The sequence below is a fragment of the Haplochromis burtoni genome, unplaced genomic scaffold (genome assembly GCF_018398535.1).
Source record: "Haplochromis burtoni strain Fernald_Lab_line unplaced genomic scaffold, NCSU_Asbu1 Contig_439, whole genome shotgun sequence".
Lineage (NCBI taxonomy): Eukaryota > Metazoa > Chordata > Actinopteri > Cichliformes > Cichlidae > Haplochromis > Haplochromis burtoni.
The window spans coordinates 258,073-281,670 of record NW_024582800.1 but is presented as its reverse complement, the minus strand read 5'-3'; the positions used below and the strand labels follow the sequence as shown (position 1 = coordinate 281,670).

The 23,598-nt window shown below is 40.1% G+C and overlaps 2 protein-coding genes across 5 annotated transcripts in view; both read left to right on the top strand.

The window, feature by feature from the left end:
* The first annotated feature begins 1,765 nt into the window (after positions 1-1,765).
* Positions 1,766-7,320, top strand: eomesb (eomesodermin homolog b). Of its 2 annotated transcripts, none has more exons than XM_042213391.1 (7): positions 1,766-2,021; positions 3,281-3,942; positions 4,113-4,279; positions 4,645-4,766; positions 5,280-5,438; positions 5,791-5,852; positions 6,008-7,320. In XM_042213391.1, the coding sequence occupies exons 2-7, from the start codon at positions 3,413-3,415 to the stop codon at positions 6,789-6,791; spliced, it is 1,824 nt and encodes a 607-aa protein (XP_042069325.1). In that variant the 5' UTR covers positions 1,766-2,021; positions 3,281-3,412; the 3' UTR covers positions 6,792-7,320. The 2 variants fall into 2 exon arrangements, with proteins under 2 accessions (XP_042069325.1, XP_005949454.1); XM_005949392.2 differs by having other exon boundaries at positions 1,767-2,021; positions 4,113-4,267; positions 6,008-7,318.
* Positions 7,321-7,954: 634 nt separating this feature from the next.
* LOC102308689 (ankyrin repeat and IBR domain-containing protein 1) overlaps positions 7,955-23,598 on the top strand; it is a 37,114-nt gene continuing 21,470 nt past the window's right edge. The window contains exons 1-8 of one of the 3 annotated variants that reach the window (XM_042213387.1): positions 7,955-8,125; positions 10,079-10,364; positions 11,163-11,463; positions 12,727-12,909; positions 13,650-13,767; positions 17,596-17,804; positions 20,490-20,578; positions 20,714-20,858. In XM_042213387.1, coding sequence (XP_042069321.1) covers positions 10,177-10,364; positions 11,163-11,463; positions 12,727-12,909; positions 13,650-13,767; positions 17,596-17,804; positions 20,490-20,578; positions 20,714-20,858 — 1,233 coding nt within the window. In that variant the 5' untranslated portion in view covers positions 7,955-8,125; positions 10,079-10,176. The other 2 variants (XM_042213388.1, XM_042213390.1) reach the window with 2 other exon arrangements.

The following is a 23,598-nucleotide window of genomic DNA, read 5'->3' as shown; positions in this document are numbered from 1 at the left end:
CAAACACTGCACATACACATCGCCCTCCATAAGGTTAAACATCCAACTATATAAAATACATAGAGGCACATTTTTCTTGCCAGAAGGAGAAGATTTTAAAGGCAGGTAATGCCTTTTTTTCTCTCTTCTTTTACTGTTCCTCACACGTCAATGTGCAAGTCCCTGCACTCCTGGGAAAAATAGAAGTATATTTAGAAACTTTTCGAGAATCTGCTTTCTCACTTGTGACTCATAGATTTTACCATCAAAACAGGTGATCACATGTGTTGCTGTGTCAGATTGATAGTATGCTAAATTGAGAAAGAGAAAGTAAATGGGAAGAAAGTTCAATTAAGTTTTCTTTTAATTTTAAATCACTACAAAGCGGCACTACAAAGAGAGTGGCCTTTTTAAAAAATACCTTAGAAAATGATCTATTTGGGGAGTAATATATACTAACAATTATAAAAAAATAAGTTCAATCAAGCCTGTTGTATGGCTGGTGAAGATGGAAACAGTTAGCCGGGTGGAAATACTTTAAGTTCAGAGGAAGTTTAGTGCCACAGAAACCTAAGACCAAAAAAACTGTGAATTCTACCTCCATATTCATCGGTTCCGTGAAACAATCAAAACAAATCAATCCGTTTATCAGCACAAACAACAGAAGCGTATTCCACTGTTTGCAATTAAGATAGTTTTCATTTGTCCTGTTTGATGTGTGGTGAGTTCAGCCGCTTCACTAATCCTCTCACTTTGTCTTTGTCATGTTAACTTCCAACCAAGTGTTGTCTACTGAGGAGAAACGAGTGGGCATTTAAGACGTTGAAAAGGTGTGCCATTGAAATGGTAACTCAGCATGAGTCAAGGTCTGGATTGGATTTTTTCCTTTGAACTTAAAAGTGGAAAGACAAAAAAAAAAGTCAAAGAGAGGAAACAATCTTACACGAGCCTCCTCTGAGTTTTATGGCCTTTTACTTTTACAAAGGAGACAGTCAAGAGGTAGATTTGTATGTGAATTCCACGGTAAACGTCTCCTTCTGCAGATATGTGGAATAAAATTACCTTTGGCTCCAGCGTCACTTAGGTTGAAAGACATGAATGTCTTTCTATCTCATATATTTATTTAGCTCAGTTATGACTAAATCTCAAAGCAGCAATATGACCCTCTTCACTTGGTTGCTCTTATAGGTGGGGCTCCTCACTCTCCATCCTCATTAGCACATTAGCGCTGAGCAAATAGAGTATCTGTAACCTCTGCAGAAGTGCTTTTCATACATGCTGTTATCCAGGAGAAAAAAAACCCCAAACCAAAACAAAAACATTTATCATGTTCATAATGGTAAACAGCTTCTTTATACTCTGACATGTTTCATATACCACTGCTGGTTAAAACGTGGACTGCCCGGTTATCTGAGTTTACTTTTACTCACTTTTCTTGGGTGTTGCTAATTTCATGTATCTCTCATCTAAAACTTCAGTGTGGTATGTTGACAAAGACTCCAAATCCCTCATCTCTTTTCTTCATAGACAACAACTTTCACAATCAGTCACCTTATTACCTATATGACTCTCTAACACACTCAGGTTGCCATAAGCCCAGCACAACTGACTTTGCCCTGTTATTTTATTCTGCTGATGTCTTTGTTTAAGATTAGAAGATGGGAGCAATTCACGGCTGGATTTGGAAGCAGCTTCGCTTTTACACACCTTGGCTGTGATGCTGAGGATCCCCTGCCCCTCCCCTGGTGATCGGAGGGAGATCTGATAAAAGAGGCTGCTGTCTGCGCGTCATGGCCACAAGGAGAGAGCAGCGGTGAAAGCGGGACTGCGTCTCTGCGCTCCGATCAGTCCGCCTCCGCATGGCTCCGGTTTTATTATAAACTCTGCTGCCTTATTATTATTTTTCCGGACACAAACGCAGCATGATGCCGTTTGCTGTTTACAGCTTCACCGGTTATCTGTACTGATTTTGTCTTAAGTTTTTAATACTTTCTTGTCTTGAAGCTTTTTAATTAGAAACACCGGAGGACCCTGGAGGCTTGGTAAGTTTGCAAATACAATTATATATATTTTCAAATGCAACTAATACATTTGCAGAATTTATTATTATTATTATTTATTATGATGATAAAGCTTTATTTTACATTTAAATGTGCAATAAATGCAACAAACAACTTATTTATTCAGCCTGCAACGAATTAATCCACAGTAAATAAGTTTCTAGTGTCTGGTTTATTTGCATTTCTTCTCCCACCCACCTCTGTATTAATATCGTTTAATTCCGGTTCTTTTGGTTTCTCACATCCGACTGTCTGATCCAAGAAGCATCACAGGTTTCTTCAAACGGAAAAATAATTGGCTATTTTTCTTTTTCACGTCGGCCATCCCGTTGGGACACAACCTCATTCGAACTGAATGCATGCAAATCCATTACCTCTGAATACTGATAGTATTATTTATTTACACGTAAAATGAATCTTCACGATTTAACTGCTATTATTAGTGTTATTACTCCTCTGAGAAGTAGGCCTACATTAAAAACAATAAAATAAACATGCATACATTTTTGTTCAAATTATTTGTTTTTGTTGGATAGCATTAAATTGAATAAATATTCGTTTCCATCGGAATATATTTAGGTCGGACAAATCTGCAATTTTATTTAGTTTTGATACTGAAAACGCTACGACTTTCAAAACTCGCGGGCGAGTTTCACGTCTACCCCCGTAAATCTGTGCATTGCTTCACGTTTGTCATATGATTTACAAGAAATTGGCTCTTACCTCGAAGCGAGTCCCAGCGAGCTTGTTAATATCGCTCCAGTATTTCCAATAACAGTAAATCCTGAGCTACTCAGTTGCACTTATATCATTTTCTTTTAATTATTATAGCCGAACTATTGAACTTGTGAATGCAGTATATCATCAAAGAGCAAATAAAATCGAATAAAACGTGTAGTATATGAGCCGCACTGGAACGCATTTAGGGCTAATTGATTAGCTAATCGTGTTTTTAAAACAGCGGAGGAAAAAGTAAGAGGGGGGAAAATGGCAACAAAAAAGAGCCTTGTTTTCAGTAAAGTTACTATTTTTGGGGAGACCACGACAACTGAAATCCAGCACTTTAAGACTGACTTCACATACTTCACAACCACACCCTGGTACGCCCACAAATATCTCCGGTGATATGGAGGTCATTTCCTGCAACCGTCTCACTGTGTATGCGACTTGACAGCTTGAGATGTGTATTAGGGACAACTTCAGGTCTTTTTGTAACCACTGTTTGCTTCCGTCTGTCTCAGTCATTCAGAATCCAGTGGATGTTTGCAGGGGAGCCTGTTTTTAGGAGCAGACACCTGAAAGGAAAAGAAGGGAAGGTGACATCCCTGATAGAGAGCAACATCAGCTGAGCCCAAACCAAGAGAAAAGCAAAGATGCTCGGGAGTGAAGGAGAGAGCAGTTCATATTCTTCTTCCAAAGACACGGCAGATGAGAGGCGCAAGTCTCCGGCTGTGGAGGGGGATGATCCGGTTGTTAGCAACAGGTACACGGAGCACGGGATGAGTGCTGACCGGTACTATATCCCATCCGCTATTTCTAAGCAAAGTCCCGAAGCAGCCAGTCATTGCTCTTTTATCCCCTACACCCCCAGCGGGGCGGTTTACACACCGTCCAGTGCTGGAAGGTATCCCTCATCACTGCACCTGGGCTCCGTGTTGCAACCGGCCGGATTCCCTCCCTCAGCCCCCGGGCGCAGTCACATTAGTCCCACTTACCAGCTCGGACAGAGTCCCGGCTGCATCTACCCTCCATACACCAGCTCGGGCTCCGCTCTCGGTAACATGGCTCTACCCCCCGCCACCACCGGCCCGGGGGTGAGGTCCCAGGTTTATCTCTGCAACCGACCTCTATGGCTCAAGTTCCACCGACACCAGACAGAGATGATCATCACCAAGCAGGGCAGGTGAGATGGCAGGAAAAGTGTGCAAAGTTAGAGCCGAAGCTTTTCCCTTTAATTTCCTTTAACTGTCTGTCAGTTTCTCTTATGTTCCTTTTCTTCTTCTTCTTCTTTATTAGCAAAATATTTATTTTAATGTTCTGTTTCTTTGAATCCTCCCTCTCTGTTTTTTGCAGACGGATGTTCCCTTTCCTCAGCTTTAACATAGCTGGTCTCAGTGTGACAGCGCATTATAACGTGTTTGTGGAAGTGGTGCTTGCGGATCCAAACCACTGGAGATTTCAGGGGGGAAAGTGGGTCACCTGTGGGAAAGCGGACAACAGCAGCCAAGGTACCGAAAAGGGTACATAGTGCCTATTTTCTTTCTTTCTTTTTCTTTTTTTTTTTAAAAGAAATATATTTTAAACTGAGTTGAATTAAACATTTCCCCTGCGATTTAAAAGCAAAATTCACCCGGATTTAAGACAATTTCATCCCCCAAAAGACTTTTTTTTTCTGTTTAAAAAAAAAAAAAAAAAAGACAAACAAAGAAAAAGAAATTCGCTTATTTTATAGCCTAACCCTAACTTCTCAACTAGGCCATGGAGCAAAAAATGGGTTCCCCAGCTTTTCCTAATGGAAAGTCCCATGTTTTCAGTAGAATTTTGTGTAATTTGTTTTGGAAATCTTGAGTTTAAATATTGGAAAATGTATTTCTCTTTATTTAAGGGAACAAAATCTATATCCACCCGGAGTCCCCAAACACAGGGGCTCACTGGATGAGACAAGAAATCTCCTTCAGTAAACTGAAACTCACAAACAACAAAGGGACGAGCCACAATACTTCACAGGTACTAAACTCAAAGCTGAAAATAACTAAAGGCCTGTAACCCTCAAAATAGGTTGTAAATGACAAAACATTTTCCATTACACCAAACCTTCATTCAGTTGTTGTTTTCAATATAGATTAGTCTGTTTAATATATACTGTAGTGATGTACTTTTACTATATTTTGTTTATTGGCACCTTGATAATTAATGTGGCACAATGAAAGCGTTTTGTATTCGGACTAATTCAGACTTGAAGAGCTAACTACATTGTTTGTTTTGTTTTTTTTAATTTGTGCTAGGAAGGAAATTAGTTTAGATATTTTTGTGTCTATGCAAAGATGATGTGATGAAATTAAACTACAGTAGTGCAAAAATAATGCTTAAGTCATATAATTGCAGGACACAAAGTTATTCACTGAAGCTTTTATAGATTTTAATTTTTTTTGTGAATAGCGGTGACGTTGGACATTATCGAGTGCTTTAATTTTTTTTTCAAAATTATCATTATTATTATTATTATTTTTTACGCAATAGATGATTGTTCTGCAATCCCTGCATAAGTACCAGCCAAGGCTGCACATTGTGGAGGTGACAGAGGATGGAGTGGAAGACCTTAACAGTGACCTTAAGACCCAGTGCTTTACTTTTCCAGAGACTCAGTTTATAGCAGTGACTGCCTACCAGAACACGGATGTAAGTGTGGAAAAACTCCGGCCTCCCTTGGTGGTTGTTGTTTTTTGTTTTTGTTTTTTTTTTTAAATTTTATTTTAGATATAAGCTCCCATTAATAGGTCCTCAGAGCCGTATGCATGCATTATATTTAATTATTTACATACTGCATATTATAGCTTTTTAATCAGTTTAGAATTCCCATTTATTAAAACTTGTTCAGTTGGCATGGGAAGCCATTTCTAACTTTAATCAGCCACAGTTTTCCAAAGCAAGCTAAACATGAGGTCTATAGCTACACAAGCATGATGCTCCTTTATTCTTTGCTTTTCCAAATCTAAAATGTAGCTTAACCTTCGGCTGTGCCTTGTTTTAGATCACGCAGCTGAAAATTGATCACAACCCTTTTGCCAAAGGATTCAGAGACAATTATGATTCGTGAGTATTTTCTATGCGCTTACATTGCTGTGCATCTCTTTCAAAGCAAACAAATACATCATACTGTGGCTACACTAACTAATTGTGAAAGAACTTTCACATTGAACTGTCTTGACCTCATGTCTCATAAGTACATTTATTTATTTAATTTTTAGGATGTACACAGCTCCAGAGAATGACCGCCTTACGCCGTCTCCTACGGACTCTCCCCGTGCCCACCAGATTGTCCCTGGCACCCGCTACGCGATGCAGCCCCTCTTCCAGGATCAGTTTGTCAACAACCTTCCTCAGAATCGCTTCTACAACAGTGAGAGAGCTGTACCGCAGACTAACAGCCTCCTCTCGCCTCAGTCAGAAGACGCAGCTTCGCAGAGGTGGTTTGTCACCTCAGTGCAGCAAGGGGGAAGTAGCAGTAGCACCACCAACAAGCTAGATCTGACACCCTATGAGGGAGAATATTCAAGTTCCCTGCTTCCTTATGGTATCAAATCACTGCCCATGCCTACTTCTCACGCTCTTAGCTACTACCCAGACTCCCCGTTTACTACAATGTCTGCAGGGTGGGGGTCTAGAGCAGCATACCAAAGAAAAGTCACATCCAGTCTGCCTTGGTCCCCCAGACCCAGCCCCACTGCCAGTTTCCCAGAAGACTCAGAAAAGGTTAAAGCACAGATGGAAGAGGAGGTGAATGGTAGCGGAGCCCTGATCAGCTCCTGGACAGACCCACAACCATCAGCTCTTTCCTTAGACAAGACCAATTCCTATTCTCTGGGCTGCAAAAGAAGGCGCGTGTCTCTCAATGGTGCAAGCACGGAGGACTCCTCCAGCAACACCAAGTGTGAGGACTTGGTCTCTGTTCCCACCAACAATGGCTACAGCAAGGAAGCCCCCCCATCCAAAAGCATGGCAGCTTACTATCCATTTTACACAAACCCTTAAACGTTTGTTTGGTCTTCATCTGCTACCATGAATGAGAAATATTGTTTTAGCATTTTTTTTTTTGTTGTTGTTGTTTTTGTTATATGAAGACCCTTATTTTGTGTTGGCAGTGATAAATGTCTTTTTGTTTCTTTTGTGGCAAGACAGAAAATGATGAAGAAAAATTATGGCATTACAAGAAATGCACGTGGTACGATGAGCGTCTCCGCCTTAAGGCTTTTTGTTTGTTCCCAAACCATATATATATATATTTTTTAACTCCCCTTTTATTGAACTGAAATTTACAAAGTGCCAAAGCATTCGTTTAAGGTGCCCTGTTTTTTTTGTTTTTTGTTTTTTGTTTTTTAAAAAGTGTGTTACATTTCATTGTTGCATACATTTATGTATCTACCCTTACACTGAGATTAAGCTATGTGTTTACAGATTATATATTGAAGGCCTGTTCATATGAAATGTGTGCATTCTTAAATATATGAGAACAATATGCTGTATATACCTTAAATGCAAAGTTCAACTATTTGATAATAAAAGGCACACATGTTATGTTGAGTTTCGATGTGGTTATTTCAAGTGAGTGGAGACCGCTAAGCCTCTGCTTAAATACAGTGTACTGTGCATTTAGTATTTGTTTGGTGTAGGTTGTGAATGCAACTGAGAAATACTTTCTGCAATTACTCACGAGGCGTGTGTAGGAGATGAAAAATGAAGAACGGCGCCACTCAGCAGTGTGATTTTTTTCTGCGGACTTTGGCGCACTCTAGTGGTCTTTTTCTGTAATGGCGGCTATTACAAATGATTAGCCTGTTGAGTTGAACGTCTACTCCATCCCATGTTCACTCCAGAGAAGCCTAAAGCAGAAGTGTTTATAGATTTACCCGTTTTAGAAAGATTTCAGGTATTTTTCCGTTAGTGTAAGCGCGTACGCCCTACTTATCTTACCTATTTCCGCTTCAGATATGATGCCCGGCTTTATGAAGGTGTAAATAGCTGTAGTTTCTAAGGGTAAAAAAAACAAAAACAAACTAAACTAAACTAAAAAAAAACATGCACTTGGTTGAAATTAATGTTAAAGCAAAGCTTAGGCTTTGAAAAATAAGCCGGCCACGTCTTTCTCGCCTGTTTTAGGGGGCTGTTTTGAAACCTGGCAACCCGACTAGTATCCAGCAGGAGCCACCAGAGTCAACGGAGAGTTGACTGGGGCAACAGCACAGCGCATAGCTCACATTGTTTATACAGGTTTGCCCCCACATAACGAGAAAACTCTTTGCTTTACCCTTTGCGACTGACAATTCACTCACAAGGCCAGGTGTACAACAGCAAGATGTACAATCAGTGTAAGTCGAAATACTTGTTATTCATTGTTTACGGAGTTTTTCAACTGTACTTGCTACCGTCAAGTTGGCTAGCATCGAGATTAGCACGCTAGCTCAGCCAGCCTCTAGCGTGTACACTGACGTTGGTCAACGCAGATGCTAGCGTCATGAGGTTTTTTGTTTTTGAATATTATATAGCTAGCAAAGCAGCAGAGTGTTTTGTCAGTACCAGTGGCATTATCGACAAAAGGAATGGTTTGCAGCTAACGTTTTCTAAGGTTGGTTGTCGGCAGATTGGTTTTATTTTTAACCAGCAGTGGAACAAAGCGTTATCGGGGTCTGTTCATTAACACAACATGACACGCTGTCGTCGATTTTCTGCTAGCGAAAATGGTAAACACCACACGACGTGGATACAGGCCTGCATGAAGTAGTTTAGTGACAAGTGGCGGCTACGTGGAATAACGTTTTTATTTTTCTCATGTTAACGCTAGCTGTTGCTGTGAGCTTTAGTTAGATGTGGTTGGTTGAAGCTGTAACGGGGGAGTGTCGTTGACTGTTGTAAGATAGGTTAATGCTGTAGTTATTCATTTAGAGAGCAAGCTCGTCGAGTTATATGTGTTACAAACTATGAGATTATATAACTGTTCAAAGATCAGGTGTTTTTCTTTCTTGCTTTTTTTGTATGCCAAGGTGGCATACTGTTTGTCTTGCTTTGTGATGGTGTCTGGCCACTGGGGTAATCACATGGCACACGCCTGATCTAAGGTGGTGTTCACTTCCACTGGCTGGTCTGTTTACATGATGGATAGCGTTATTTAAATGTACGACAATGATGGCAGGGGATGATTTCATATGTTAAAATGGTCGATATTAGCACACGTAAATGTAGACAGTATTTACCAACTGAATAAATGATAAATCATTCATATATGTAATACTTGTTTATTTTCCACCTGTCTCCATTCTACCAATCTTACTAAAGAGTGAAAACACGTCTGTGCCATATTGCTATTCTAATTGATGAATAGATAACCACGTCATAACTTTGGTATTCGTTTTGTTACAGTTAATAACACACTTTCCCAGAAGACTACCAAAGGTCTCACTCTTATCTTCCTTACTTAGTTTAAAGATTGACTGATTAGACCAGTGTGTCAGACCTGTCCACGGTCTTGACTCTGTTTATATAACAGCGCAAATAGTTAGCTGTCTTCAGTTACTTACTAACCTATGGAATGCTTGGTATTAATGGGAGATGGGGATTTTCGGTGAGTATTCATTCCTTCCATTGCACACATAACTTGTCTCCACCAGTGAGAATTTTGTTATTGGGAAATTGAATGCGTGTTATTATAAAAACAAATTATGCTGTGTCCTGTGTTCGGTCTGCTGCCGCTTACTAAAAATACATAAAGGTATCACATTGCCCTGACGGTCGTGACCATATGGTGCCCTGGTGGAAGCGGAAAGCGGACTTGCTGTGTGCTATTCTTCAGTTGAGGATATCTTGCTTCATAATGAGCCCTGGCCTCAGTGGGATGAGTAGCTTTGGCACAGTGAAGCGGAAACTCCTGGTGATGCCAGAGGAAGCCTTGTCCATCTCTGTGTGGGCTTTGTCCTCACTATGTTTAGGTATTCAAAAAAAATATATAAATAAATTCGAAAAAATAAAAAGAGAAACAGGGAGCTGGTTTACAGTGCAGTGGTGATGCTGACGCAGGAGCTTGTGGCAGAGCACCCCGAGCACCCTTAAAGACTGAATTCTTGTTTTGTGACCAGAGGGAGTGGAAGTCAGCTGTACAAAACGAGGCAAAGTTGCTTTTCCTGAAACTGGTGAAAATACTTTTGATTTATTGGGATGATGTGGAGACTTGTATGACCGACAAACCTCTTGAACATTTTCTCGCTTGAAGAGCCTTGTTGGGCTCAGGCATAAAGACGTTTTACTCCAATTTTTTGTCTTTTTATTAGGACATGCAGTATGCTGGCTTATTGGACTTGAACAGGTGGAAGACGACTTAAGAGGCTGCTGTCCCAGTCAGACCTTTGGACCCACGGTAGGGGACGAAATGGGGAACACAGCGACCAAGTTCCGTAAGGCTCTCATCAATGGAGATGAACTGCTGGCTTGCCAACTGTATGAGAGCAACCCACAGTTCAAGGACGCTCTAGATCCCAACTCTACATATGGAGAGTCCTATCAGCACAACACTCCACTGCACTATGCTGCCCGGCACGCCATGACACGCCTACTCAGGTTAGGATATGGCCCAAATAAAAACAAATACGCAAGCAGACAGAATGTATACTTCATATTTTTGAGTGTTGTCAGTGAGGAAAAATTGTTATTCTGACAGGGCCTGATAATGATTGGGTCTTAGATGGTTCTCAAGCTTTATGTCTAGTAACCCTTAACCTGACTTCTTCTCTTTTTTTATCACTCAATGGCAGCTTATTCCATCTTTTCACTTTTGCTGTATTTTAAAATTCAGTTTTTCTTTTTTCATGTTTTTTTTTCTCTATATGTCTCTGTCCCATCTGTGTCTCTACATAGCCATCTGTTAGCAGCTCTCAGGAATGCAACATGCTGAGCTGGAATAGAATGACGTTCCAAGAGCTTCCTATCTGACAAGCTAACAGTGCAGACTGTGCTTGTTTTTATCCCACTCTGGCCTTACTCTTAAAAAAACAAGAACAGTAGTTTAAGTCATATAACTGGTTGTATAGCTATAATTCTAGTTTATGGTTTTCACAAAAGCAATGAAATGTTGAAATCTAAACTATTTTGGGAAGGAATTGACCTGCGTTGCAGTATACAGCTCTCCTTTTTTAGAATATTGTGCAGTTTCTTAAGTTAAAATGCTGTAAAATATTCAGTTACACGAAAAGCTACATGCACTATGCATAACTCGTGTTTTTTTATCTTAAAAAAAAAATCATGTTTACGTTCTGAATCAGCACTGATGTCATAAGAATTTGCAGTCTGTTGACAGTATCCCACAAAAGACAACACATTACAATTTAACCATCTTGTCATGTTGTTATTCTCTTTTAGGTCTTTTCTCCTAAGCAAAGATGGCAATCCTAACAAGCGCAACGTGCACAATGAGACATCTCTGCACCTTCTCTGCATGGGGCCTCAGATCCTGACTTCAGAGGGAGCTTTGCATCCCCGCATCTCAAGGCCATACGAAGACGAACAGCGACGAGGGGAATGCCTTCAGATCGTGCTAGCATGGACAGGAGCTAAGCTGGATCATGGAGAGTATGAAAGGGCTGATGTCAATGCCACTGACAACAAGAAAAACACTTGCCTACACTATGCTGCTGCCTCAGGCATGAAGACTTGTGTTGAGGTGAGATTATAATAAAAAGATATTGCAGATATTTTCTCTGGGCTAGTGTAAAATTTTCTTAAGTGTGAAATTTTTGGGGGGTTATGATCAAAGCCTCTGTAGCTGTAAACTGACCAGTTTCACTAAGACAAGGGCAGAGAGTATATGAGGGGAAGGATAATAAATGAGACCAGAGTAACTCTGATGCTCACACACATCATTCAGTGTCTGCTCTTTTGTGTAATGAATATTTGTAGAATAGATCCTCACGTGTGGCCTTGTCCTAGAGTCAATCTTGACCTTCGGTAGGGAACTGTAATTTGCATCTTCTCATTCGCCCTCGCTGGTGAGTTTTTGGAAGATGCTGTGGAACACGGTACAACTTAATTAATCTCCTGGACAGCTCACACCAGATATAACAGTCAAATAGATTACGCGTGACTTTATTGTTATTGCATGTAATAGAACAAAATTACAAATGCTGCTCTTAAAATGTGCTTCAGGAAAGGCAAGCAGCCAATAGTTGGGAAATCCCCAGAAAGAACTGCTGTACAGCTGGTACTAATTTTAAATGATCGCATTTCTGCACACTGTCATTTATTTAGATGACTCTTCATTATAGAAATATTATTGTTGCCTTCACTCTAATTTCCCCCCAGAATCCATGCAGTTTATTACAAAATGCAATTTGCACCATGTGCAGAACATAATGTCGAGGCTGGCGATGCAGACAGGTATGTTGTGACAGAAAAAGAGACACCCTACTTCCAGGGTGTCAAGAAATGCCATTCACAGACAGTTTAAAAAAGTAGACTCAAGCACAGAAATGACAGTTACCAACAGAAGCCACCACCCCCCAAAAGACACATTATTAACGTGTGTGTTTTTCTTGTACTGCTCTCAATATTACCTGAGCTCCTTTAATTGGCACTTGATCATCAAGACTTAGTGTGCCATACTCTACAAAGAACTTTGAAGTAAAGTGGATATAAGTGAACTCTTTTTCAGTTTTCTCAAGGTGGGTAAGTTGTTGCTATTTTTTTTTTTTTTTTACTGAAGTCATAATTGCAGTCTATATCAAAATAACTGTAATTACTGTTTCATGCCTTAATTGTGGATACTTTCCTCTGATTACTGTTACAGGGTGAGTGGTACTCCACTGTGCAAGTAATCACAGGTGTTTGGAACTACATATATAGTCAGCGAGCTTTAGTATCTGTTCTTGAATGCACGATGTGTGCCATTGTTCAATGCCAGATATTCCTCTTGTTTCTTCGTGCTCAGATGCTGGTGCAGAGAGAAGCGGACTTGTTTGCGGAGAATGAAAACCGCGAGACTCCATGTGACTCTGCAGAGAAGCAGCACCACAAGGAGTTGGCCCTGCGCCTGGAGTCGCAGATGGTCTTCTCTCTTGCCCCTGAGGCAGAGGGTATTGAGGCAGAATATGCAGCCCTAGATCGAAGAGAGGTACAGTATAACACACCAACAAGGAGTGGGTGTATAGCTTTCAGTTTATCACCCTCAGCTGGTGTGACTTAAAATGTTATTAGAACCAAACTTTAGTCCACAGCATGCTGTTTAAAAAATCCCCCCAAAAAGTAATTTCACTGTTGTTGCTGAATTAGGTCAAACTGTTTTAAATGAGCTACCCTGGTCATCCTAGCCTGGCTGATCCCACACAGCTTCTGTATTGTTACACTTGATTCGTCCTTATAACCCTTTAGCTACATAAGTAAGGAATAGAAGCAACATATGATGGTAACTTTGCTCTTGGAAAAATCCACTAGTTGACTGTATTTCAGTGTTTACATTTTTGCAGGAGTTAGTCACATTCTTTACTTGAACTTGTTTTGGTTGGACACAAACAGACTCACAAATTACTCACACAAAACAGTCTAGCTTAAAACATGTGATCATCATCATCAGTTTTAGTTCTCTGGGTCTGGCTAAGTCCTGTGTCAGCAATCATTTATGTTTCAGGTGGTTGTAGTACTTATTTTCTCTTTATTTTCTCTTCCCATTTTTTCACAATCTTTCTTTCCTACCATTATTTCACCCATCACCCTTTTCCCCAATCTCACCCACTGTTGTCCTCTTGTCTCTTTCTTTACCTTTCTCTGACAACCTGTCTTTTTTTTTCCTTTTACTTCTTATCTTTGTCCTTACATTTCCTCTCTTATTATGTTCTTGTCAACCCTTTACTCTAGTTGTACGAGGGCCTGCGGCCACAGGATCTTCGGAAGCTGAAGGACATGCTGATAGTGGAGACAGCTGACATGCTACAAGCCCCTCTTTTCACTGCAGAAGCACTGCTACGTGCCCATGGTACTATTAAACAAACACAGTACTGGTTGTCCTTTCAATTATTTGGACTAGTAATATCCTGACAGCTTAATGGGTAAACATAGTAACATAGTAGTTAAACAAATGACATACATAGTTAAAGTATATGGACAAGGAAGCATTTGATACACTGGTTAGATTTAATTTAACACCACATAAAACACTTTTCAACACTTTTCAATATATATATACACACATCCATACATACACTTTAGTGGATGAGGTAAGTATACCCTTGGCCATGATTTGCATAATTGTTCACCTGTCTCAGATATTGGCTTATTAAAGTCTTTGACCGCTCTTCCATACAAATCCTGTCAGTTACAGAATGTTTAATCTAAGGTTTCTCTTACACACTGCCTGTTTTAAAATCCACACGACATTTCAGTGGGATTCAGACCAATAAGCAGGATCCTCTCAATAAGCAAGGCACGTCTGCATTGCAGTTCAGATTTTCCCTGCATCTTATTGTAAATGAACGCCTTTTGACACCAGTAGTAAGAAATGGCTGAAGACCCTTTGATGAAATGTTGTGGTATTTTTATTATACTTTTTATGTTGTTCTGTTTGGGTTTAATTTGCTGGAGCAAGGAGTCTGGTACAAATTGGCAGCTGTTTAATACAGTGGAATGACCGATCTTGAGAATAACTTCAAGACTTTTTTATGTCTTAGCAGACTTAGATATCTCCAGCCTTTTGCTGCAGACCTCAGACCTAAACATGACACCACACAATTTAATAGCTTGTAAGACCAAACCAAACAAGCTTAAAATAAGAAAAGCTTCTTCTGGTCACTCTCTGAGGAGGTTCTGTGTATCGGCACCTAATGTGAAACCCTGATTCTAATCTTGTGGCTGTGATGCTGTGAAAATGTGTAACGGTGCATTTTACATGGGGTTACCATGCTTTTTAAATGTAGAAATGACTACAAAATAGAAAATACAGAAAGTGTTTTTTGTATTTGGATAAGGGATTTATTTTCTATAAATATGCAGTACGCTGAAAGAATTGGACTTGTTCTGTTGTCACTGGAGAGAGCTTTTACATGATCTAAATGTAGTTTTAGTGAGCGTATTCATTTCAACAAACAATTTGAGAACAAACACTGCTTAATTAGGTTACTTAGGCTCGCGCCTGATTTACTGTAAATAAGATTAAATAATCCGCAGCGTGAACCATGGATTTTTATATAAAATCCTTGGCACGTCTAATTTATTTTTATTACATTCTGTTATGTTTTTCCTAGAAATAGTAGTGTGCTGCAGAGAAAATATGCTTTCCTGAATTTGTCTTAATTACTTCACTCTTAACTTAGGCCTGGCCAAGTACTGAGTAAATATATCAGATTTTATTAGACTTGCAGTCTTAACCCACCAGTTTTCAAACTTGCTTCATTTACAGCTGGACACAAGATAGTGTGTCCAAGTGTTTCTGAAAGGTTTACTGATTTGAGGCTTTTGTAAATCGTTACTTCAGACAACTTGGCAAAAATGTTTGTGTATGACTTCACCACCTCATTTTTTAATTAAATGGGCTTAAGGGCTGTCTGTTGAGCTGTGTGCTACATATGAGACACACTTTTAAGAGCTCAGAGGCGGGAGATTGACCCCAGAATGGTGCTATATTTATTCAGTTTTATCATGGGACTGCTGAAACATTTCAGGATTTTGCATGTCCTGGAGAAGGGTTTTTGCACTCGCATGTCATTTCATTTCGAAAAAGCCTCATTTCCACAATTTGTAACAATCTCTTATCGTCTCCTCATTGCTCGTCTGCTGAACTGCTTGCTTTTCCATCTTTCTTTGTTCCTGACAATTTGTATTTCCCAACTAATTTTTGATATTTAAGACTAAATGTGAAGACTTCACTTTCAGACTCTATATAATGGCTAAAGGCTTTAAGATAGGGCCATACACATTGATTAGTTTTAATTGAATGGAGCTAGATTGGGATGGGGGTTGTTACGACATTCATTATCTAAAGGAGGCCATTTAGAGCGTTAGTCATTTGATTGGTGGCAAACCTGTCTTGAGGCTGATAATGGCCTAATTGCACAGTTGACCTGGTCGTGTTCCTTATTTTAGGAGGGTAGACTATTTGGACTCGGGCACAGTCCACAAGTCATCCAATATTTATACTGAGAGCCTCTCAAATCTGTCCGTGTCCTGATGCGAGATTAAACAGCTATTCTAAAACAGAAAACCAGATGGCAGCAGGTCTTTGTTGTTGGCAGTTTAAAAGGCTTAAATGCTGGTGGCTACTGGACTATTTCTATTGAGAATCCACACAAATGTAAAATGAGATTCACTGAAATGCATTTTTTGTCCATGAAATTCAAACTTAAGTCTTGTTTTGACAGGTTAAATGGGAATTCATATATTCAGTATGTTATGTCTGTTTTAGGCCTAATCATAAAGTATTGTAAAAAAAAATCTAATCTTCAAACAGTCAGAAAATGTTTTTAATTGTCCCTGCTACATTGCGTACTTCTTATTTGTGTCTTGACAATAACTTGCGTGTTTATAGTTGCTAGTGAAAGGAAAAAAGACTTTTCTTTATCTTCCATTTTGTGCTTCACAGAAAGTAGGTTCTGTGAATTGATATTGGACTCTGCGCTGTAGCTGGCAGGCTTTGAGCTCTTCAGAGCAGATCACCACATTTTTGGCAAGAGGAAAGGTTGTAGAATCTGTTTTCACACTAACAACAGCCGGCGCGATGATTAAACATCACTGTTCTCCTGATCTGGAATCGTTCTTCCCATTCTGTAAACCCGTCTACTTCCACCGTGAGTTTGCCTCATATTTTCTTGGGTGGTTTTTTAAAATTGTCAGCATTCACATTTCACTGCCACCAGCAACTGTGCAGGAGACACAACAATGCTGTGTATGGAGTGGAAAAACCTGAATTCTGCTGATAATGTCCTTAGTAACTTAAATAAAGATAGTAAACTAACTGCCTTCCCAAAGGGCAGGACATTCTGGATCACTATCATACTATAGTGAGCAGTTCCTGTCCCATCACCACTTGTGCTTTCAGTTGTTACTCTGGTCATGACACACCTGATTCCTGCATAAAGAAATACTCTTTCTGAAGCTTCTTTTTTCCTTAGATCGTCATTTTGTCTCTTTTACATCAACTTTATTTTATTCAAACATCCCATCAGCACTTACTAAATGAACCAATATGTGCTATACTGGAAATTAGACATTACATAAAGTGACGTATAATGCACTGGCAGTCAGTTATCGTAACTTTCTAAATTGTAGGTTATAAACTGTGAGCCTGTGGGACATCTCACCTTTCTGAAAAGAAACAATGTAATTTGCTCTTAGATCCTGAGGTATCCTGTGTCACTGTCAGGAATAATTTATTACAAGTAATTAAGTTATCTCTGTTGTGTCACATGCATAAATGCACACAGCTTTTAGGAAGCTTGTGCATTGGTTCTGCTGCTGTCTGGTGCTTCAGTTATTTAAATAAAGTCATGAAAAAAACTTTAAGAAATACGGCAGCAACCAATTAACTTCAGCACCTTGTTACAATTTTTTTTAAGCCACACACAAGGATCATCGTAAACTTTTTGTTAGACAACAGGTATCAAGTTATCTTATAAAAATGTGTGTCTGACTCCCAGTCCATCAGCACCTATTGCACAGAAGCCTGCGTTGTTTCCCCTTTAAAAATTCTCTGCATACCGACATCTGCACCTCCAGTCACTGGTCTGATCGTTCGAATCAAAACATCATGCCACAAGCAGAGTTTCATCCTCTAGGTAGTATATACTAAAATAAGATGTCTTTTTTGTGTCAGATTGGGACCGAGAGAAGCTCTTAGAAGCCTGGATGGCCAATGCGGCGGAGTGCTGCCAACGCTCAGGTGTGCAAATGCCCAACCCACCCCCAAGTGGTTGCAATGCTTGGGACACCTTACCTTCTCCCCGGACGCCTAGGACCACCCGCTCCTCCATCACTTCACCAGACCAAATCAGCCTCATGCCTGCTGATGAGGAGTCTTCTCTGGTAAGACAAGATGACTCTTGTTTACTGCTACATCCTGAACTGATAAAGCTAGACAAATTAATTTATAAGGTGGATGTAACTAAATACGCTTTTTAAATCACTACATTAGGGTTGAAATCCACTTGCCATTTTTTTTGTTTTTTTGCTGAAAACACTGTGACAGCTCTAGATTGATAAATGTAGGTCAGTAAATGGAGAAAAAAGTTTTAGCCATTGTTTAACTGTACTTATTGATAAAGAACGATCAAATGAAAAAGGATCACAGTCGGCCACAGCATGTTTTCCTGACTGATGCTCCTATAGCAGCAGGGGATAGCTTTAGGCACGGAGGTGCATAGATTAACTGGCAGCATTCCCATAAAATGTGTATAGCAGTGCATATTTAAATAAAATTCATGGAGTCCCAAGATTTTCTGAAGTGTTTCAGCTGAATTCTTTAAAATTTTATGATCACAGATGTCTTTCTGCATAATGATTCACTCTTTCCCAGTAAATATATGTTGCTAGAAGTCATTAGTATTCATGCCAGTGGTCTACCTTGCAAACATAAACAGAAGCAGGGCTTCCTTTTCTCATATGTCATCCAGTGTTTTGTCAGTTATCATGTAGGCAAGTCCTGAACAGTGTTGAGTTTTGTTATGTTATATAAAATATGCTAATTTAAGATACGACATCCTTCATGTTGCGCTTTCCTTCTTTATCAAACATGATTGACGGCTGCACATGTCGTATGTTATATTATGTTATATTACTGCTGTATGTTTGGGCACGTCTCACTAAAGATGTCATGTTATTGTTTTCACAGTTTTAAAATTGTTACACGTAAGGGAGAGTGTTGACTCTCGTGCGACTGTTTTGTGGGGGTGGGTAGTCCGCAGTGATGCCACCACCAGGGGTTAATTTTAAACTAATTAAAAATACTGGAAAGTTTTTTAAGCACTTACAGAAGGTGAGTGAATTGTGATCAACTGTAGCTGCTAGACACTTACAGTCTGCACTGAGATATAATGGGGGTGCATACATTTCGTAAGTAAAATAGTTTTGGTTTTCCCTCCTTTGGCCTTTTGGGTGAAAGGTTGAGGGAGGTAGTGGTAGTTCAGTCACTGTAGATAATTATTTTTTTCAGCTTTCAACAACTACACCTCCCACAGCATTAAAGTGTGCTCTCTAAGCTTCATGAAAGGTGTATTTTCCACCAGTGTTTTTACAAAGCCTGCAGTGAGGGAAAGGAACCTTATTGCCCTCTTGCTGTGAAAGGAGCTGTAAACTCCCTGTTTAATTGCCCACCTGTTATCCTGATCTAGTCTGGCATTTCCCGTAATTATAAAAAGTGTTCGGAAATTGACTTTTTTGTGAGCAAAAAGTAATATGTCATGGACCAAAACAAAGTTTACTAGGCATCTAGCCTTTATCTCATTTATTGCTGACAGCAACTCATTTTGTTTACTGCTCGCTATTGGAGACTGACAATGCTTTATAAAAATCAGGGTTTGTGAGGTCAGCAAGGTCGGTTAGCTTGGGTTTAGACTTTATTCTGGAATAGTTTGCAAAATTGGGAATTGAGATGACAGTGCAGTGTGAGAAATGCATACTGCAGACTTTTTTTTAAATATATAACTTTATGAGGCTTCTTTGGAAGAAAATGCTGTTTTCTTGGTTGTTAAATTTATTTCAACTTTGTAGTAATGATTTTTAAACCAAAATGATGGTACCTGGAGGGAGAATCAGATAGTTTTTGACAGTTTCTGAAAAGTATAAAGACATATCTTTTTGGATGAATGAATATATCCATTGGCGATGTGTGTTGATGGATAATAGCTAAAGCTGACACACTTTATTAATCTATAAATCAAGGCTGTCAGCTTCAGTTGCTCTCTATCAGGGGTTTACTTAAAACACCAAAACACTCTGGATTGAAACATCAAAGATATGAACATGTCAGACAAATGTCTGAGGGTATCTTAAGTTGTGCATCTGAAAAGGCGTAATTGAACTGCCCTGTGTCAATCGACCGAGTGTACTCAAAGGCCCGTTTAAAGGTTAGAGTTGATTATCACATTCTGCTCTTTCACAGATCAATACCTGCTTTGTTGAAGTACACTGCCTTCTTTATGTCTTGTGAGGATCAGTCTTTCACTGTAACAAGGCCTGTGTATTTGACTGTGTGTCAAATACACTCTTTGTTTGTGATTCAACTTTCTGTGGGTATCTGAAAAATAAATCTAATAATAGAAATGGGAATGAGCCACATGCTTAGCAGAGGTCATAACATTGGCACAGTGGCTTTTCATAAACTACTTCGGGCTACTGTTGTGTATAATTGTACACATTGACATATCAACTCAATAACTTCTCCACCTCTGACATGTCGTCTCACATTAAAATCGCCCTCACATCACAATATTTGGAGAACATTCCCAAGCCAGGACATTCTCAAACTCTGGCATTTCAAGCAAAAAATAGAAAAATAGAAAAACTCAGTGACTTTTTCAAAGACTGTAAACAGTGGCACGGTTATGTAACAGAACAAAACAGGACTATAACACAAGGACCTTTTGAAGTTATACCAGATTTACTTATTTTTTTATTGATTAAAACTGACTTAATTTGTTCAAAAAATTAAGAGTTTAAATAGAGTGTATCTTGTTGATGCTAATATTGTGGTTTGATATTTACGTCTCACAGTGTGGTATCTGCATCTCTTCCCTCTCCGTCTTTGAAGAACCTGTTGACATGCCCTGTGGCCACGACTTTTGTAGATCATGTTGGGAAGGGTAAGTCGTATTTTGGTATGGCCTGAGGATTCTGCAGATTGCTTGGGGTGTCTGTACTATGCGTGCACAGATCTTATTCAGTGTTTTTGTTCTTTGCATATCTCATTTCTGACTATTATTTGAATGCTTTCAAAGTTTTCTGAATTTAAAAATCCAAGAAGGAGAAGCCCACAACATTTTCTGCCCAGCCTTTGATTGCTACCAGCTAGTACCAGTGGAAGTCATAGAGGGTGTGGTCTCCAGAGAGATGGACAAGCGCTACCTCCAGTTTGACATCAAGGTAGTGATGAAAACAAAAAAGGCTGGAATTGAAATGAACTGAGCTGTGAGCCTCCACACAAAATATTCAAATAATTTTGTCGGGAATAAAAGATGATTCTGGCTTGCCGTATTGTGTTATGATAATACCATTACTCACTTAAATGGAAGGGTATAACTAATAAAGGTAGAGGAATTAAATCGGTTATGTGTGAAATAATCTTTACTTGAAACAATGACATTTTTTGTTGTCAAAGTGCCACAAGCAACAATGAATATTATTCATTTTTCTTTCAACATATTTTTATGTCTCCTTCATTCAGTTTAGAGTTGTAATTACACATTAGCAGTTTGTAAAATAAGTAATTTAGGGGCACTTAACAGAAAGAGTTCAACTTTGCAATGTTCTAGTGAGAAATGTCAACTTTTCTCTGTGACAAGTGGAGGACAGAGTGAGACTAGCAGCCACTAACCAAGTTATGATGCTTTAGTGCCGGGGATACATGGTTAATGCAGAGCAAGGAAAACAGAAAGGGCACAAAGTATGGCAAGGTTTAACAAAAGGCATAACCATGAGAGAGAGAGAGAAAGAGTTTATTACAGAGAAATGGCTCTTTCCAAAATAAAAGCTATACTATATGATTCAGGTCCCATGTGATATTATCAGCTAGCTCTATATATATATGACTATTATGATATATATATATATATATATATATATATATTAGGGGTGCAACATACACAAAATTCACGGTTCGGTTCGACTTTGGTGTCACGGTTCGATATTTTTTCGATACAAAAAAATGTTCATGCCTTTTTAATTTGTCATTTATTAAAATTATAAATATATATTTTAACTCAAAAGTACAGTTTTTAAATTTAATGTTGCTGAAACAAAAGTAATTTAAAAAAATAAATAATCTGATTGAGGAATCACTCATCTTTGGAAAAGAGAGTTTATTACAGAGAAATGGCTCTTTCCAAAATAAAAGCTATACTATACGCTTCTTCTGGGCTATATTCTCAGCAGCATATTGATAGCGGGTCAGGGCTGTTCGGGGTTCTGTTTGTACAGTTATGTTTTGTTTATGTTGCCATAGTGACGGGTGACGCCCTCTCGCTGCGACGGTGTGTCCTTCCGGGGTCAGAGGGCGCCCTGTGTGTTGTTGTTGTTGTTCTGTGCGGTTGCCGCGCTGAGCAGTTAGCTAGCGGCAGTGTTCTTCTGCAGATGTCAATAAACGGCTGTGCTCCCTGGCTAGCTCACGGGAAGCAAGACCAAACGACACCTCCGTCTCCTCGTTGTCTGAGCTCGCCACATTGGTGTCAGAAGTGGGATGATGGTGGCACCCCATGTTCTGACCCGAGTGACTTTTCCCCCGCCGGTCGTGACCGGCCGGTGCGCCAAAAGAAGGCACCTGGACATTTGCAAAGTGAAAGCAAAAAACAAGCGCAAATTCAAACGCGATTTCAATATGTCACATATTGACAGTGGCTCACCGATGCCAATGACATAATTACCCAGCTACATTTCCGAAAGAATGCAAAAGCATTGACATATATTTTTCCTTCCTACAATAGCCCAACGGGCAGGGCAGAGATAGATTTTGGTAACCCGACTGGAAAAATCGCTAGCCCCGGGACGTCGGGCTAGCGATTTTGCAAGCCCTGTGTTACAGGCATGGCCCTTTAAGGATGAAGCCTGATGGGAAATGTATTCGGGATGTGTGTAGCGGGACTGCCTGGTGTGTGTGTGAAGAGAGAGAGCGGAGAAGGGGAAAAAGTAACGGTTAGCTACAGAAGAGACGAAAAGAAAATAAATAAAAGGAATATAATAACTCCCTCGACAGCCAGAGTTGTGTCGGCGATGCTCGCTGTGAGTAAACTGTTTCAGCCCACTGTACGCGGTGTTCGTGCCTTAGAGAAGAAATAAAGTTCGGTGAAGCAGTTTCCTACGCCTCCTTCGATCTTTTTGCTAGCGGAGTTGACCTGTATAGTAAGCTGTTGCCGGCTACGAGTCAGTTACGGAACCTTCAAGTAACTGCCAGAGGTTTCCTTACTACGGTTCGGGGCCGCGGATCTGGCGCGGTAACACCTGTATCTGATTGAGGAATCACTCATCTTTGGAAAAGAGAGTTTATTACAGAGAAATGGCTCTTTCCAAAATAAAAGCTATACTATACGCTTCTTCTGGGCTATATTCTCAGCAGGATATTGTAGCGGGTCAGGGCTGTTTCGGGGTTCTGTTTGTACAGTTATGTTTTGTTTATGTTGCCATAGTGACGGGTGACGCCCTCTCGCTGCGACGGTGTGTCCTTCCGGGGTCAGAGGGCGCCCTGTGTGTTGTTGTTGTTGCTGTGCGGTTGCCGCGCTGAGCAGTTAGCTAGCGGCAGTGTTCTTCTGCAGATGTCAATAAACGGCTGTGCTCCCTGGCTAGCTCACGGGAAGCAAGACCAAACGACACCTCCGTCTCCTCGTTGTCTGAGCTCGCCACATTGGTGTCAGAAGTGGGATGATGGTGGCACCCCATGTTCTGACCCGAGTGACTTTTCCCCCGCCGGTCGTGACCGGCCGGTGCGCCAAAAGAAGGCACCTGGACATTTGCAGGACTTTGTGTGGGGTAATGGGGTAGTCGGGGACGACTGACCCCTTAGGTGGGGGCTATGTAGCGGGTCAGGGCTGTTCGGGGTTCTGTTTGTACAGTTATGTTTTGTTTATGTTGCCATAGTGACGGGTGACGCCTTCTCGCTGCGACGGTGTGTCCT